The sequence below is a fragment of the Setaria viridis genome, chromosome 9, assembly GCF_005286985.2.
Source record: "Setaria viridis chromosome 9, Setaria_viridis_v4.0, whole genome shotgun sequence".
NCBI classification, from domain to species: Eukaryota; Viridiplantae; Streptophyta; class Magnoliopsida; order Poales; family Poaceae; genus Setaria; species Setaria viridis.
Genome location: NC_048271.2, coordinates 11,995,551 through 12,012,569, shown reverse-complemented (window position 1 = coordinate 12,012,569; position 17,019 = coordinate 11,995,551). Strand labels below are relative to the sequence as shown.

Genomic DNA, 17,019 nt, shown 5'->3' with positions numbered 1-17,019 from the left:
AATTCACGAGATGAATCTATTAAGCCTAACTAATCCATCATTAGCAAATGGTTACTGTAGCACCACATTGTCAAATCATGGACTAATCAGGTTTAATAGATTCATCTCGCGAATTAAACTCCATCTGTGCAATTAGTTTTGTAATTAACCTATGTTTAATACTCCTAATTAATATCTAAACATATGATGTAACAGGTGCTAAGCTTTAGTAGGGGTATCCAAACACCTCGATTGACAAATTTGACATTGATTTGATGTCAATATTTGAGAGATACATATAAATTCTAGGTTCCTTCCTAAATCAATATTTGGCACTTAGACAATAGGTGCCATCAAGATAAATTTGGAAACTACAGATAACTAGGAAATAAATACATGAATCTAAACAAACTAGTAAATTACAGATGCCTATATATCTTGGTTGGTTGTGGGTTCAGGCGACAGTTTCTTCTTGCGCCGCTGGTACTTGATCCCAAATTTCCGGTCCAGCACCAAATAGCTTAAGAAATCCTGCCACATGAAACTATACGTTAGGACCATCCCTTGTAATGAATCAACTAAAACATTTTTTTTTTCACATACCTGCATGCAAGCTACCTGCTGATAAAAATTACCCTCAGCCTTGATAAATGAAACTGCAGCTGCTGAAGCTTCCTCATGAGGTTTGAAAATGCCGAAGAAATTCTGCAATCACAAGCAGTAAGTAATTAAATAGGATTTCACAGATATAAAACATTAATAAAAAATGAATATAGTTACCCGAACAGCACCGATCAGTGTGTTGTACTCATCTTTCTTAAATGCAAGGCATGCATCACTTTGTCTGAGCTCATGTTGCAACCAAATTATTTTCTGTTGTAGTATTGCATTCATCTCCTCAAGCTGGTGGACTCGCCTAGCATGTTCAGATTTACTCATCCGATCATCTGGTGGCTCCACATTGTTGGAACATTCATCTGGGTACCTTGAATCTGCGACAAATGAACAACCCTGCTTGTCCTTTAAAAAGAAGCAATACAGGTGCCCAATCATTTGCCAAATATACCTGTGACAAATAGTAGCAAGCAATTAGGCACACCTCCCTACCGCATCAGTCACTGCTGGCTGACTTGTGTCCCCCACGCACTCCATGACTTGTGTCATCCCATCCATGCCCCTTTTAGGCTCACTGGAAACATCTGTGCCCTCCATTGCATTTGTCGTAGTTCCCAAATAACTGGCAGACACAAATTTAAATGAATATTGTCTCTATTGTTCCAAAATGACTGATGCAAACATGCAGTACACTTTATGTCTCAAACCCAAAGATATAACCATTGTCTTTGTAGTTCCTAAAAACACAACATTTCATAGTCACATTGGATTGTCTCTATAGCTAGCTCCTAATTAAATGGCTAAATGACGGGAATAAACAAATGAACAGGTAACTAAATAAATACAATCAGCTACTTTTTTCTAAGACATACTGCATTCTCACACAATCCACATGTAGGAATTCAAGAATCAAGAACACTGCTACATACCTTGGCAGCTTGTTTAGAACTGGTCGTCCAAGATGGAACAACACTAACAGGGATCGCAGGAAGTGGAAGCAAGCCACGGCCATGGCTACAAACAGAATTATTTGAGGTTGCTCCATCTTGTGCGGGGAAAACTGGAAAGGGCAGAGGATGACAGCTGGGAGCAGCGGACAAGCGGAGAGCGAACTGGAACTCCTGGCGCCCCGCCGCCGCCGGCCTCCCCACCCAACAAAATCCCGGCGGCCTGAGGAGGGCGGTGTTCACGGAGGACGCCGAGCTGCAGTGGCGACTACGAGGTGTGAGGAGGAACTGGCTGGAAGGGAGGGGAGGGAATTGAGGCGGCGCGGCGAGCAGAGGGGGTTTTGAGCAGTAGCGTGTCTGTCCGAATGGCTTCCAGAGGAAGCCTCGTATCCAGCTTCTAGCGCACGGTTCAGGTATACCATGGTGGCTCCAATACTGCTACGCGTTGGATGAAGGTCAATATTTCCTTCTGTCCAATTCTATTATATTCTATTCTATTTTGGCTTTATTATTATTTACTTCCTTTTTGCGATGAATTATTAGTTTACTTTATTGTTGGAGTTTAATATTTTAATTTGTTTGGATTGGATTTATGGATTTTAATAATCTATATATAAACCTACCTTATTGTGCCTTCTGCCGTTTAATGGGACGAGGCACAATATTATACAATTCTACTATAGACCTTTTGGCATGTTATTTTCATATATTCCATTTTGCTTTTTTATTACTGTCATTTCCTTTCATTGTTGGACTTTAATTTGTTTTGATTTTGATGCTTTTAACTTATATGAACCTGCATTATGTCTACTGAAGGTTGATTGGAATGGAATGCAACGATCTAAAAGATCCAGCACAAAGCAATTCAATCCATCACAAAACACAGGAAGCAGGGTGTTTGGATCCTTGAGCTAAAGTTCAGTCCATATCACATTAAATCTTTGGAGGCTAATTAGGAGGACTAAATATGAGTTAATTATAAAACTAATTACACATATGGAGGCTAATTCGTGAGATGAATCTATTAAACCTAATTAATTCATGATTAGCACATGTTTACTGTAGCATCACATTGTCAAATCATGGACTAATTAGGCTTAATAGATTCGTCTCGCGAATTAGCCTCCATCTATGCAATTGATTTTATAATTAGTCTATATTTAATACTCATAATTAGTATCTAACCATTCGATGTGATAGGGACTAAACTTTAGTCCTGGAAACCAAACGGACCCGCATACATACGGATTCCCAAAGAGAAATATCTGAAGCCATGAAGAAAATTCAAGGTGGTGCATGTGGCTTTACTTTCTTGTATCATGTGTGGAGGAGCCTGCGGCCATGCATGGCACTTTAACTATCAGAATTTATATCATTAGATTGTCACTGAAGAGCCTTCAGTGCACAAAGATATGCCAATATTCATGCATTTTTTATTCAAGGCTCTCAATGCGCAAAGATATTGCAATCTTCAGGAGCTTAATTATCTTCATCAATGCACATGAATAGCCTTCTTTTGCAAGTGCTATTCAATTAATAGGTTAGATGAAGCCTAAGTGCAAACAACAATAACTCCATTGTAGTAAAGAGATGAAAATATTGTAGAAGGAACACATAATTCTAGTGAGGCATGTGATAAAATGTGCACTCGCAGGCAATGCTACCTAGGCCTTGTTTAGTTGTCCAACTTTGGACAACCAAAATTATTGTAGCGTTTCGTTTGTATTTGTGAATTATTATCCAAATATTGACTAATTAGGCTTAAAAGATTCGTCTCGCAAAGTACAACAAAACTGTGCAATTAGTTTTTGATTTCGTCTACATTCAGTACTCCATGCATGTACCGCAAGTTTGATGTGATGGGGAATCTTCTTTTTACATAGTGCTAAAGTTGGGATTTTAGGGGAACTAAACATGGCGCTAGACACACGTGTCCTAATCTTTTTTCCCGACTCAGATACCCAGCACCCATGTCAGACCCGTATCAGATTCCAAGTGGTATTTTGGCATGTCCCCCCGCCCCCCCCCCCCCCCCCCCCCCCCCCCCCCCCCCCCCCAACCCAATGATGGATGCTCACACCCGCACCCACATAACATTGTGCGTGGTGATGCAAATGTATATTTGATACATTTGTATAATCCTTATAATGTAAAGAAAAAAAGTATGTTTGGAAAGTAAAATGCAAAATACACATTCTTATGTTGCCCCACACGGTTTCTAATAGTGAAAGTATGCCATTAGAAAATATATTTCCCTGACGGTCTAGTTTTTTTTATAGCAGTCACTGCATTAGTATTTTTTTTAAAACATATATAGGGGGTGTTTGGATACTAGGTGCTAAACTTTAGCAGTATCACATCGGATGTTCGGATGCTAATTAGGAGAACTAAACATGAGCTAATTGTAAAACTAATTGTACGGATGGAGTCTAATTCGCGAAACGAATCTATTAGGCTAATTAATCCATCATTAGCAAATGGCTACTGTAGCACCATATTGTCAAATCATGGACTAATTAGGCTTAATAGATTCGTCTCGCAAATTAGACTCCATCTGTGCAATTAATTTTGTAATTAGCATATGTTTAATACTTCTAATTACTATCAAACTTCCGATGTGATAGGTGCTAAACTTTAGCGGGTGGTTAGTAGATGCAAACATACCATCGAGGTATCCATATTTAGTTGCAATTGTTTTGCAAGAAAGAGAGGAAACTTTAAAAAAAGGGATAGAGAGAATACCCTAGTAAGAGCAACTCCAAGAGTATCCTAAAAAATTCTTCCCCAAAACTATGTATTGGGGGTTCTCCTAAAAAAATCTCCCCCCAAAAATATATTAGTCCACAGCAGATCGCTAATAAATAGCCCCCAATATTTCAAACACAGGCCACGTCATCGTATTGGGCCCATCGGAAGGGACGCGCAGGCGTGCGGGAATCAGGATTGGGGGAGGAACGCCAACGCTAAAATATACGCGGTGGCAGGCTGTTTTTTAGCGTCGCTAAAAAATTGGGAAAGGTTTAGGTGGATTGTTGGAGTTCATTTTTTCTCTCTTTTTTCCTAAAAAAGGTATTGGGGGTAAGATTAGCAGCCTCTTGGAGTTGCTCTAAGAGTCATCAAGTTGTGTAACGTTTGCGAACTTCACGCAAGAGCAATAATATTGTTTCACGAGTTCTTTCAGATTTCACTGGTTCGGATGGATGCTCTCCTTGTGCATCAAATTTAGGCCCAACTCAACCATCCATCCCTTCTGGCCTACGGAAAGAGCACGTGCGGGGTCCAAGTTCCAGCCCTTCTGGCCTTGGACTCGTACATAAAACGCAGGCGTGGGCCGGTTTCGCTGCTCCATGCCGGTTTCAAAGCAGCAGATTGGCAGATTGCGATGGACTCGCGATACAGCGCCGCTGCCGCCCCTCCGGCACTGCTGGCGCTTCCCGACCTCGACCGGCCGCCGGCGCTGATGAACATGTGGGAACTGGACGCCGCCGCCGCCGCCCTCCCGGCCAAGAAGCGTCACCTCCAGGAGACCTTCGAGCGCCTGGCCGCCTGCTCCCCCGCGCCCCTCCCCTTCTGCTGGGAGGACCTCGACAGGCACATCTCCTCCCTCCAGTACTCCGTCACCCTCCGCCTCCGCCAGCTACGGGCTCTCGAGAGATCCCGGCCTGCCGCCGCCGCATCTCCGTTGCAGGAGCAGGACGAACAGAAGGTGAGTTCCTCTGCTCCATGTGGCGTCGATGGACGCGCCCACGCCCAGGCGCAGGCGTCGTCTACAGAAGCTGCAATGCCGGTCGGCCCTGTCTCTCCAAGATCGCCGGCGTTCGCCAAGAGTCCTCCCCCGGCCGCCACGACCCAGGAATTGAGCGAAGAGGCTACCGGCATGGAGATGCAAGTGGCCGAGAAGACATCTCGGCTGCATGTCATGGACGAAGAGGCCGACAAGTCGGGGCTTGCTGCAGGTGGTGGCGTGAGCACAGTTGACAAAATTCAGGAAGGCTCCACGACCAAGATCGCCACTACTGTCCAGCAAGACTTGCCCGCTGCGAAGCGCCGCGCTACCAACTTTGCACCAGCCGGCTCAAGCGGCCGTGAATTTGGCAACAGGCACCGCCAAGCCTCAGTGCACAGCTCTCACGCTGCACAAAAGAGCATCAAACGGGATCCAAAGTATTTTCAGCCAAGGTGGTGTCCCTCGGGCTTATCACGCACACAAAAGAGAAAACTGCAACGAATACGCCAACAAAGATTAATGGAGAAACAAGATGATGATGTGATACATGTGAGAACGCACTCCTTTAAGAAGGAATATAGACCAAGAAAGTTAATTCAACATCACCTTGAGCAAGATCAAGTGTCGTGGCGATAAAATTCCGTAGAAGCAAATATGGCCAATCTTTTGTTGATCATTGTCCTTAGATGGTTTTGGTCCAAAGATTTTTTTGGTACACAAAATTTACCAAAAAGACATGGTCATGTTGACGACCAAAATCAGAACATTCAAAGCTAAAACTAGAACATCCGAAAAACAGAATATATTCTGAGTTAAGTGTTGTATAGAAGGTTTTGGCTCAGTTTTCGATGGATTTTTTTAATATAAGTTGAACTTCTAATGGGGCAAGACCTCCCACCCTATAAATATAAAGGGTTACGACCGATTGAAGAGACATCGATCGACAAAATTAATCTATTTTTATCTATTATTAATACCTTTTATCCCTTTGTCTAACTTTTCCAACCCTAATTGTTGTTCTTCTTATATCTTGATGGTATTGGGGAATGCCCTAACTAATCTGCCAAGTTTAGGACAACCCGGAGGGTGCTTATCCTAATGGGTCCCTGTCTAATGAGTGCTTGATAGTTAGTAATAATCATACATGAAAACTAGAAAATTTGGTTTTAAACCAGAACATCCTTTTTTTTCTTATTGTACCACATTTGATAATTGAAATAGTACCACACACCCCTTCATTATTCTCTTTTCATATCATCCAATTTACTGACATATAGCACAATAATTAATGAGAATGGTACTCCTAATGAGAGTAGTCTCGCATGCATGGTATTGTATTGTTGTTTCCTACTCCCCATCTTAAAACATATATACAAGAGATCCTAGGATTTTTAGGGCAAATTAATTAAGAAGGAAAGGAAAAGAGCATGTGCCGCTCATTAAATCTAGTCTAAACCAACTGATCAGATAAATCAAGACATCCGGCAGGAAAAACAACGGACGACGACGTCGTCTCGCATGACTCCAACCTGGACTGATTGATTCTGTAAACCAAACACGCTGTTAATGTACCCTCGGGCTCCTTATATTTGTGGGCAAAAATTATAGGATCCAATATAGATGTGTTTGGTTGGTTGTATGATTTGATTCATGTATGGAATGATTTAAAATAATAATAATTCTTTTGTTTGGTTGGGTGAATTGGACCAACTCATCCAGGATGAGGCCATTCCACTTAATACATTATTCTACTAATTAGAGTGAACCATATGGTACAAGTAAATTGGTTGAACCATCCCATTCAGGATCATCCGTGCATACATCATGTGGTGCATGCAACCAAACACACCCTATATTTCCCGGACAGAGAGGGATCGGAGTATGCCAAAATAAAATCTATTGGTCTGTGTGTTTGTATATATAATAGTCGACTCAAGATGTGAATTTTTTTCTAGTCTTAGAAATTTATCCCAAGGTGTACTTCTACAAACATACAATCCCCCTCCCTCCCTCAATTAACTCATCATATGGCATACAAAAATGATATATGGTATACTTTTAATATGCATTGGAAGTGGCTTTAACATTAAAAACAATGCATCAAGCCATGAAGATTATCGGTGATCATATGAGTTTATTATGACATGTCGCTAGTTTGCTGCTAACTTATCGAATCATATCCTTGACTATATGGACGTGTGGAGGCTTCTTCAAGAACTTTTACTCAACAAAGGTATGCAAATCTTTATGCCTTTATTAGTTGATTCAACCATCTGTCGACATGGAAAATCCTTCTTGGCTTTTTTAGTGGCGTCGATATGCCGATACCCACCAACCTCTTCTTCTAGAGGCGTCAATGCACAAAGATAAGGTAAACTACACGCATTCAAGCAATCCTAGCTCTCAAGTACAAATCACTTCTCTGGTATTGAATGGTTCCATTTAATTCAGTCGGTACGGTATGCAACTGTGTCTATATTTGGCCCACATTGGTTCTATATTTTTCTCAAAATATAGACGAGTCAATTATGAGATCCTTTATACGAACTAGTGGAGGTGCCACAGGCGCGGGTTTAAAATATAATAAAATAAAAATGAGAAATTATAATAAATGTAAATTTGATCTTCCTCAGATACACAATGATAAATAAATAAAGCTATGATTGTTTATATTAAAAATGTCCCAAACAAACTAACATTTAAATTTTTAATTGATAGATGGGGAATGTTAGGTTATTATAAGAAAAAATGCTACAACAATAACAAAAATCCAATTCTACTATTAGTGACTGGCATCACACAAAAATAATTCTCTTGTTCCATGTGGATGAAATAAACTGCGATGTACCAGACCAATAAAACTTACTCTGCTGCTACTTCAACCGCAAATCCATGAGGATATGCCATAGCAACCACAAGAGACACGAAAAGCAGCATGTACCGTACTCCTTCAAGCAGTGGGTTGTGGGATAAATTTGGCTACAGGAGGGGTGGACAAGCACCTATATATACGAGATAGAGATTGGAAAGGACAGTATTCATGCTTCAATCAATCAATAAAAAGATTCAATCAATCAATTAATTTGATTGGATTATTGAGCTAATAATTAGAAGGGTTTCAATGTAATTGGAAGGGACGTGACGTTCTGGATTGGTGAGACAACAGGATTGTAATGGGAAGGGTTTCGACATAATTGGCAAACTCAATGTGATCTAATTGTTCCAGATTAGATTAACTGTGATTGATTGTCAATCAATCAATCTGATCTAATTGTTTTGAATCAATTTGATTGATTGTCAATCAATCAATTAATTTGATTGGTGGGGATTGGCGCGCGGGAGGGTATGTACGGACGGATACGGAGGAAAGAACCGTGAGAAAAAATAGAGATTTTTGGCAGAAACATTTCCTATCATCTATTTTTTTCCGTCCTCCCGCTATTCGTCGTATATTTTTATCACTTCCTGACCGCAAGTGAGTCCTTCGAGAGTACGAGGGCTATAAAAATTGTTTTCAATTCTGTCGCTTATAATAGATATCATCCCCTTGTTTACTTCCCTCCAAACTGCCAACTTTGACACTATGTAAAAAGAAGATTCCCCATCACATCAAACTTGCGGTACATGCATGGAGTACTAAATGTAGACGAAATCAAAAACTAATTGCACAGTTTTGTTGTACTTTGCGAGACGAATCTTTTGAGCCTAATTAGTCAATATTTGGACAATAATTCACAAATACAAACGAAACGCTACAGTGTCGCATTTATGGCAAAATGCCAATTTGGCACCTTCCAACTTGGGAAGTAAACAAGGACCATATTGCACCTTCCATCCTCATATTATCCAACGCTCTGACCATGGCAGTGGTCAGTTCCTGTCCGGTCTCCCATCTCGTGGTGTTCGTTTCCATGCCAAGCCTCCGGCCACATGACGACTTGACGAGACGGATGTCCTATCGACGGCCCAACTCGACCGTTCGAAATCGCGCACGTTTCGGAACGGTACTTCGAACGGCCTTCTTTGAGAGTGGTAAAATTGACATTTTGCTATAAATATGTAACTGTAGTATTTCGTTTGTATTTGTGAATTATTGTCCAAATATTGACTAATTAGGCTCAAAAGATTCGTCTCGCAAAGTACAATAAAATTATGCAATTAGTTTTTGATTTCGTCTACATCTAGTACTCCTACCGAAAGTTTGATGTGATGGAGAATCTTCTTTTTACTTAAAGTTGGATTTTGGAGGGACTCGTCTCGTCCGCGATTAATAAAGCGCAGCGCAGGCGCATCCGTCTCGTCCGCAGCTCCCCCGTCTCGAAAGTCGAAACGGATACCGCGATGGACTCGCGAAACGGCAACGCGGCGGCGGCGGCTCCGCTGCCCCAGCACCCGCACGCCCTCCTGGCGCTCCCCGATCTCGACCGGCCGCCGGCGGTCATGGACATGTGGGAGCTGGAGGCGGTCGCCGCCGCGCTCCCGGCCAAGAAGCGGCGCCTCCGGGAGACCTTCGACCGCCTCGCCGCCTGCGCCCCCGCGCCGCTACCCTTCCGCTGGGAGGACCTCGACACCTACATCTCCTCGCTCCAGTACTCCGTCACCCTCCGCCGCCGCCAGCTCCGGGAACCCCACAGGTCCCGGCCCGCCCCGGCTCTTGCCCCTGCTCCGGCCGCAGTCTCCGCCTTGCCGTCCGCCACCGGCGACCCGATGCGGGCCCTTGAAAAATCACCGCCCGTCCATGCCCCTGTCCCGATTCCACCCACCGTCTCCGAGCTGGCTGCCACCGTCGGTAACGCCCACAGGCATCGGGCCCTCGAGAAGTCCGAACACGCCCCTGCCCCTGCCCCAGCTCCCGCCGCCGTATTCGCTCCGGCCGCAACCGGCGTGGACGTCGGAAAAGGCAAGAAAAGGAGGACGTCCCGCCAGGAGACGGAGGCAGACCACGATGCGACGCGCTTGCAGGAGCCCCAAGCGGAGGTGCCAAAGATACATGAGCACGCAGCGGCGGCGTCTCCGTTGCAGGACATGAATTGCAACGGGACGAAGTCAAGGCCGGTTCCTCTAGGCCCAGCCGCCGCCGACAATGGCCTCGCGGTGGCGGAGCCGAAGGCGAGCGCGGACGCGACAGCGCAGGTGGATCCCGTTCTCCTCAGCAAGATCGCTGTCGTTCTGCAGGAGCTCCCTGGACCTGCCACCGCGTCGCGCCATGCCTCGAACGCCACAAACCGTGCGAGGCCTACTGGGGGGCTCCCGCTGCAACGTAGTCGTCCGCCCCTCCGCATCCCAGCCTCCGCTGCAGTGTCCGCGGCGCCCGTCATCGGCGGCCAGGATGTGGAGGCAGCCAACCAGAAGATGCAGACGCAGGACGACATGGCGGTCGCCAAGAACACCTCACAGTCACACGATGGCGGCGAGGCCAAGGGAAGTCCGTGTCGACCTGGCCGCGGCACCGGCAATGGCATGCCAATCACTGCCGTCACGATGCAGGCGAACGTGGAAACCATCAGCAAGATCACTGGCGTTCGGCACGAGTTCCCCGCGGCGACGCCCCATGACTCTGGCACGGCTAGTCCTCCAAAGGTCGCTAGCTTTTCGCTGGCCAAGGTGCCAAAGCAGGAGCCGCAGGACATTGAGGAGGTGCCCGACGTAGAGATGGAGATAGTGGAGGCCGTGGAACCAAAGCAAGAGCATCCCAACGACGAGGTGCCCGACGTGGAGATGGAGATAGTCGAGCCCCAGGAGATGCAGGCGTTCAAAGAGGACGCGCCAGTGGCCGACGAGGAGGCGTCGTCTCCGCCGCAAGCCAAGGCTCAGGAGGCCGACAAGGTGAGTCCGCTCCCTCTCGCCTGTAGCAATGGCGGCCTTGCACAGGCCGGTGCTCGCGCGGCCACCGCGACGCAGGAGGACGCTGCGGGCGCCACCGTGTGCAGAAGCTCACCCGGCGCCGTGACGCGCGACGCCCCGAACGTTCTGCAGGCTGGCGCCCAGAAGAGCGACGGCGTGCGCACCGCCACGCGCGACGGCGCCTCCAACGCCACCCGACTTGCACCGGCTGGCTCCCAGGACGCCGCCGCCGAGGTGAGTCCGGTTCCTCCATGTAGAGGCAACGGCCTTGCTCAGTCCGGCGCGAGCACAGACGACGCAATGCAGACGGTCGCCGCGTGCAAGGGCGCCGTCGCCGCAGGGCGAGATTCCCCGGCCGCGACGCGGCGTGCCTATAACGCCACCGACCTTGCTGTCCCGTCTAGGGGACGGAAAGCCACCGGCCCTTCGCAGGCCATGGCTCCCCCGAAAGCCAGTAACAATAAGCATGTGCTCCAGAAGCAGCACATGACCAAGCAGGGCTACCATTAGCCGATTCATCCAGCACAAAAACAGAACCATTCATTCTCGAGGAACCATGGCGGCCGCCCGGCGGGCTCCCTGCCTGTGCCTGAAGCACAGGCCGCTGCTGCGCAGTGGAGCAAGCATGGAGAGGGAAGAGGCAGTCCGGGGCACGGTGGAATTGCAGCTGCAAGAGGCCTGCAGGGAGCTGGGAGACGGCAGCAGGAACAAGGGCAACGCCAAGGGGAGACCATTCATGTTTTGCAACTAGTGCGGATGCAAGGGCCATTTGGCTGAAAATTGCCGCACGGCGAAGCACCTGGTCGCCCAGAGAGCCATGGAGGAAGGCGTTTTCTTCCGGTGACTTATTTTTAGCACGTGTCACATCGAATGTTTAGATACTAATTAAAAGTATTAAATGTAGACTATTTACAAAACTCATTACATAAGTGGAGGCTAAACGGCGAGACGAATCTATTAAGCCTAATTAAGCCTAATTAATCCATCATTAACAAATGTTTACTGTAGCAACACATTGTCAAATCATGGACTAATTAGGCTTAATAGATTCGTCTCGCCGTTTAGCCTCGACTTATGTAATGGGTTTTGTAAATAGTCTACGTTTAATACTCCTAATTAGTATCTAAACATTCAATGTGACGGGTGCTAAAAATAAGTCAGCGGAAGAAAACGGGGCCCAAATCTGCTACAGGTGTGGATGCACGGGCCACTGGTCTCGCAAGTGCCGCACGCCAAAACACCTGGTCGACCTCTATCAAAAGGATCGAGCGGCCAAACGTGCAGCATGGGGCACCGGGTCGCCTTAATCGAACAATATCAGATATGGGCATATGGCACAAGGGCTAGGGCTCCAGGATGTTTAGATAAGGGGCTTGCTTTGAGTATTTTCTTGATGAGGAAAGTGCACAGCTAGTCCCAAAACTTGTGAAGCTGTGTCACCTGGTCTCCAAACTAACAAATCGCTCTTTTAGACCCCTAAACTCTGTTTGGATCTCATTTGCGTCGCTCGCAGGTGTAGACCCGTTATCCGCGATGACGTGTAATGTCAACGTGGCTGCAAGAGGTCAATTAAATCATCTTGAATCGTTGACTTAACCTTAGGTTCTAAAATCCCCATCTGGTTGCCTGCGTCGCGCCCCCCTGCCACCCTCGCAGTTCACGACGACACCGGCCAGTAGATCCTGCAATTCCATGGCGCTTGAATCGTCTACCTCAAGTTCGTTCGCACGACAAAGTCGGCGTTGGAGGCCTGACCTTCTGCTTATCACCTGCACTAAGTGTGGACGCCACACAGTTCTTGAGTTTGCCCTGAAGTCTGATAAGAATGGGAATCGCAGCCACATATTTTACAAGTGCCCTGCTCACAAGATATGTTTATGTCTTGATTTGCTCGGATTTTAAGTCATTTTGTTTGAATTTAGTTTGATTTGAGTTCTTTGATTTGGTGCGTGCTAGCGTGGTTGCCCATTTTGATTCTGGGAGGAGGAATATGTGGACGTGGTCAAGAAACAGGAGAGAAATAGAGCTGCTGAGAAAGAACAGAAGCAGAAGAGATTGCAGGAAGAAGAGAAGCACGACAAGTTGCATGAAGAAAAGAAGCATGGCAAGTTCCAGGAAGAAGAGCAGAACCAGTTGAAGGAAGCAGATATGCAGAAGTACATGGAAGAAGATTTAGCTGTTCAGATCAAAGTTTTAGTAGGAATAGGCAAAGAAATTCTAGTTTTTTTTAAGTGTGTACTGTTGTATTCTCATGTGGAATATATTTGCTGAACTGAGAAGTTAAAATGGAATTTGGTACTAGTCATGTATGATGTATCAGACAAAATGCATTGTTATGTTGATTCTACAAGAAATGGAATGAAAAGGCTCGCAGATGCTTCACCATTTGCTAAAGATTACTAGCATCCAGAGTGTTTTGATGCATAACTTTACAGAAGTGCACACTAAGTGCTACCTGATCTGGCTAAAGCTATTTTGCTTTCACTATTATACACAAAAGAGCAAGATACAGATTTTCATATCTTGCACAAAATATTAAAGTTCATCACTAAAAAGATTGTGGTTCATGTCTTTCACTTCTGTTGATCTTGTCCCAGATTCTTTGGTGCTACTGAATTTCATCCTCTTTTGCTTCCTGTGTTGGACTTAGCCTTCTTTCCAGCACCATCATTGTTGCTTGTGGATGCCTTCCTCCTTTTTGTTGTTGCTACCTTGCCTGCCTTGGTGTTTGTTGTCAGTGGGGTTGGCCTTGGTAGTGGTTGCTTGGAGATGATGTATTGACTGTCAGGCAATGGTCCAAGAGGCTGATTGTATTGCATTGTAGATTGAGTAGTATCCTACAAAACAAGTGTTAGATTGACATGGTTAAGAAGGAAGCATTGCTTGTCATTGGACAAAACAAACTGTACTTGTGAAAGCATCTGAGTCAGCAAGGTTGTACTTGCTTGTGTCATTGGCACCTCAACATCTTCATGTGTGATGTTCTGGTTGATAGGCTCAACAGCAGCTTGTTGTGACTAAAGTGTAGCAGCTTCCACAGCAGCTTGTTCAGTCTCTAGTTGTAGTCTTGCTTGTGTTTCTGCAACAAGCTTTTTTTTGCCTCTTCTGAAGTGGACCCCATCTTTTTCAGACTGCAACCGCCACTATTGTGGTAAGCCTCTGAACAGTGCTTGCAATGTATTGTGACACCATGCTTAGACAATTTAGGTCCATATTTCCCTTGTATTTTCTGAGGTTGTTTCTTCCTGTGCTTTGGTGCCCTGCCTATCTTTTTCTCATAGACTGGAGGAAGCACTTCTAGTCCATTGACACATGCCCACTCACTTTTAGCAAGGCCAAATGCTGAACTCATATGCCTTCATGAATGTTTCCATTGAATAGTAATTAGGAAGCACTAATTCAGGCCTAATCCTCTTATGCCTTAAACAAGCAATGGCATGGCAGCAACGCACACCAGTCAGTTGCCACTTTCTGTAGTCACAAATCTTAGCTTGAATGTAGACAATGTTCTGATATTCCTTGAATTGCACCTGAAACACACCACTTCTTGAAGGCAAAGCATAGCATAAGTTGGCAAATTCTGCATTTTTGGCCACCTTTTTCCTGATCTTAGGGAAGAAGCCTCCTTGAAAGTCTTCTGCTAGTTCTTTTTGCTTGTTATAGTGCCTTGTCATGAGCTGACACTTTATCCTCTCAAACATGCTAAGAATTAGGAGCTCTCTTGCCTCTAGTATGTAACTGTTGAACATCTCACAGTTGTTGTTCAACAGAATGTCACATTTGGGGAACTCAGAAAAATAAGCCCTTACTCATGTATTGGGAGCCATCTTATCTAACCATTTGTAAGCATCCTCATTCAAAGCCTTCATCTTTTCCATGTGTTTGGTCCACTAGTGAATTGAAGATGACCTTGCACATGCCCATAGTTAATTCTTCAGAATCTCACCCTTGAATTTTTCTTGGAAATTTGAATACAGGTGCCTCACACAGAACCTGTGTTCTAATTCAGAGAATACCTGCTGCACAACTGGGATTAGTCCTTGCACATTTTTTAAAAAAATAGTTAGTGAGGATTTCAAGATACACATCACATAACCAATACGGAGATTTCAAGATGCGCACATCACATACCTTTTGCTTGTCTGTCATAATTGTCCAAGGATATGTGTTGTCTATCTTTAGATGATCCTTTAGAGTTTCCAAAAACCATTTCCATAAAGCAAGTGACTCTACCTCCACAACAGCCATTGCAATAGGATATATACAATCATTAGGATCAATACCTACTGCTGTCAGAAGCTGACATCTAAACTTGGTCTTAATGTGACATCCATCTAGATAGATAATGGGCCTGCATCCAGTCAAAAAACCCCTCTTGCATGCATCCAGTGACATGTAACATGTACTGAACAAGTTTTTAGCACAATTTAAGTAGAATGTGCTCCCAGGATTGCTTCTTCTCAACTCTTCTGCATAGTCCCACAAGTATTTGTACTACTGGACCTCATCTCCATGAATAGAACTCAAAATCAGCCTTCTTGCTCTAGCAAGCTTGATCCTAGAAATGCTCAAGTTCAAATCTTTTTGGGCTGTCTTGCCAAACCTGGTGATGCTCATCTTCTCATTGGCTCTACACAAATCAGTGTACTTACTAACCAACCACCTAGAAGTGCACCTCCTAAGTACCCACTCTTTCTGACAATTGTGAACTCCATAGTATGTCTTCACAACAAATGACCGAACCCTGCTATCCATTGAAGCATATAAGGTCCATGGATAACCTTTAGCACGATGACCCTTTATCCTTCTATTGTCATTCCTGGGCAGTAGTATTTCAACCCTGTTCCTCACACTGTATTCTGTAATTGCCTCTCTCAACTTTTTAGCAGATTGAAACACTTGTCCAACAAAGAATGTTGGATTATTGATGTCCTCTTCATTCCAAGATTTGAACTTCAGCCTATCTCCCCCATCTGAATCTGGCAGCTCCAAGCTGTCATCATCACTATCCTCATCATCATTGACTTGTGCAAGTCTATTTATCTCATATGACTTCAGTTTGCTTCCTCTTGCTTTCTTATTATCCCTCAGACCCTTCACATCCATTTCAACAGCATCCTCCAACAAGTCCTTATCACTAGCATCTATGTCATTGTCACTGTCTATGAACTTCTCATCATGCTCATATTCCTCGTACTCTTCCTGAATAAGACCATCTTGCTCAACTCTACCTTTCTTCAAGTCAGTATTGGACACTGGTAATTTCTCACTAGTTTTCCTCTCAATATTACAACTTGATTGGCAACCACATCTTCCCAATCAAGACCTCCCGTGTTGTCATCATGATCAATAAACACTACTAAAGTCCTGACCTTCTGTACCACTGATGCCATCACATTGGTGTCATGGTCAGAAGCTATCACTCTCAGTCCATCAGCTAAGGTCTTCCCTGGTAACAACCAATAATACTTGATGTTGCTGTTACTCAATATTCTAGAATCGCACCCTAAAATCCAATCACTACAATCGATATGGCAGAGAAATCAGGGTACTCACCGTAGTTCGGAGCCGGCTCCCCTCTGCCTCGTAGTCTCGCCACCATCTTGTTGCGGCGGCAGCCTGCGCCACCGTTAGTGCTTCCTTCTGCATGGCCTTCCTCTTTTCCTCCCCAATCGCCGCCGCGCTGCCTCTCTTTGTTCATCCCCAATCGCCCCGTGCAGACCCTCGTTGACCCTGTGAAGCATCCCCACATCATCGGAGACTAAATGTGAAACAAATATTAGTCCCAGGAGGTTGATAACACATTTATTCGATAGATGGTTCATAAACCGTATAAATCCCGAGGGAGTGGGCGTGAAAGCCACGCCGAAATGATAAGTAAATAAACAACAGCAGCGAGCCAAGCTA

The 17,019-nt window shown here is 45.0% G+C and overlaps 1 protein-coding gene and 2 pseudogenes across 1 annotated transcript; 1 reads left to right on the top strand and 2 right to left on the bottom strand.

The window, feature by feature from the left end:
* Positions 1 to 231: 231 nt before the first annotated feature.
* Positions 232 to 1,963, bottom strand: LOC117839710 (uncharacterized). Its single transcript, XM_034720110.2, has 5 exons — positions 1,524 to 1,963; positions 1,087 to 1,216; positions 760 to 999; positions 583 to 684; positions 232 to 510 (listed from the first exon to the last, which is right to left on the bottom strand). The coding sequence occupies exons 1-5, from the start codon at positions 1,637 to 1,639 to the stop codon at positions 409 to 411; spliced, it is 690 nt and encodes a 229-aa protein (XP_034576001.1). The 5' UTR covers positions 1,640 to 1,963; the 3' UTR covers positions 232 to 408.
* A 7,646-nt stretch (positions 1,964 to 9,609) lies between these two features.
* On the top strand, positions 9,610 to 13,147 carry LOC117835272 (uncharacterized; annotated as a pseudogene).
* Positions 13,148 to 14,167: 1,020 nt separating this feature from the next.
* On the bottom strand, positions 14,168 to 16,813 carry LOC140221086 (uncharacterized; annotated as a pseudogene).
* Between the last annotated feature and the right edge of the window lie 206 nt (positions 16,814 to 17,019).

Coding starts and splice junctions, on each gene's coding strand:
- LOC117839710 (XM_034720110.2), bottom strand. CDS start 1,639: ATGGAGCAACCTCAAATAATTCTGTTTGTAGCCATGGCCGTGGCTTGC. Junction 1,217..1,523: donor GTTCTAAACAAGCTGCCAAG/GTATGTAGCAGT, acceptor TGTGTCTGCCAG/TTATTTGGGAACTACGACAA. Junction 685..759: donor CACTGATCGGTGCTGTTCGG/GTAACTATATTC, acceptor TTGTGATTGCAG/AATTTCTTCGGCATTTTCAA.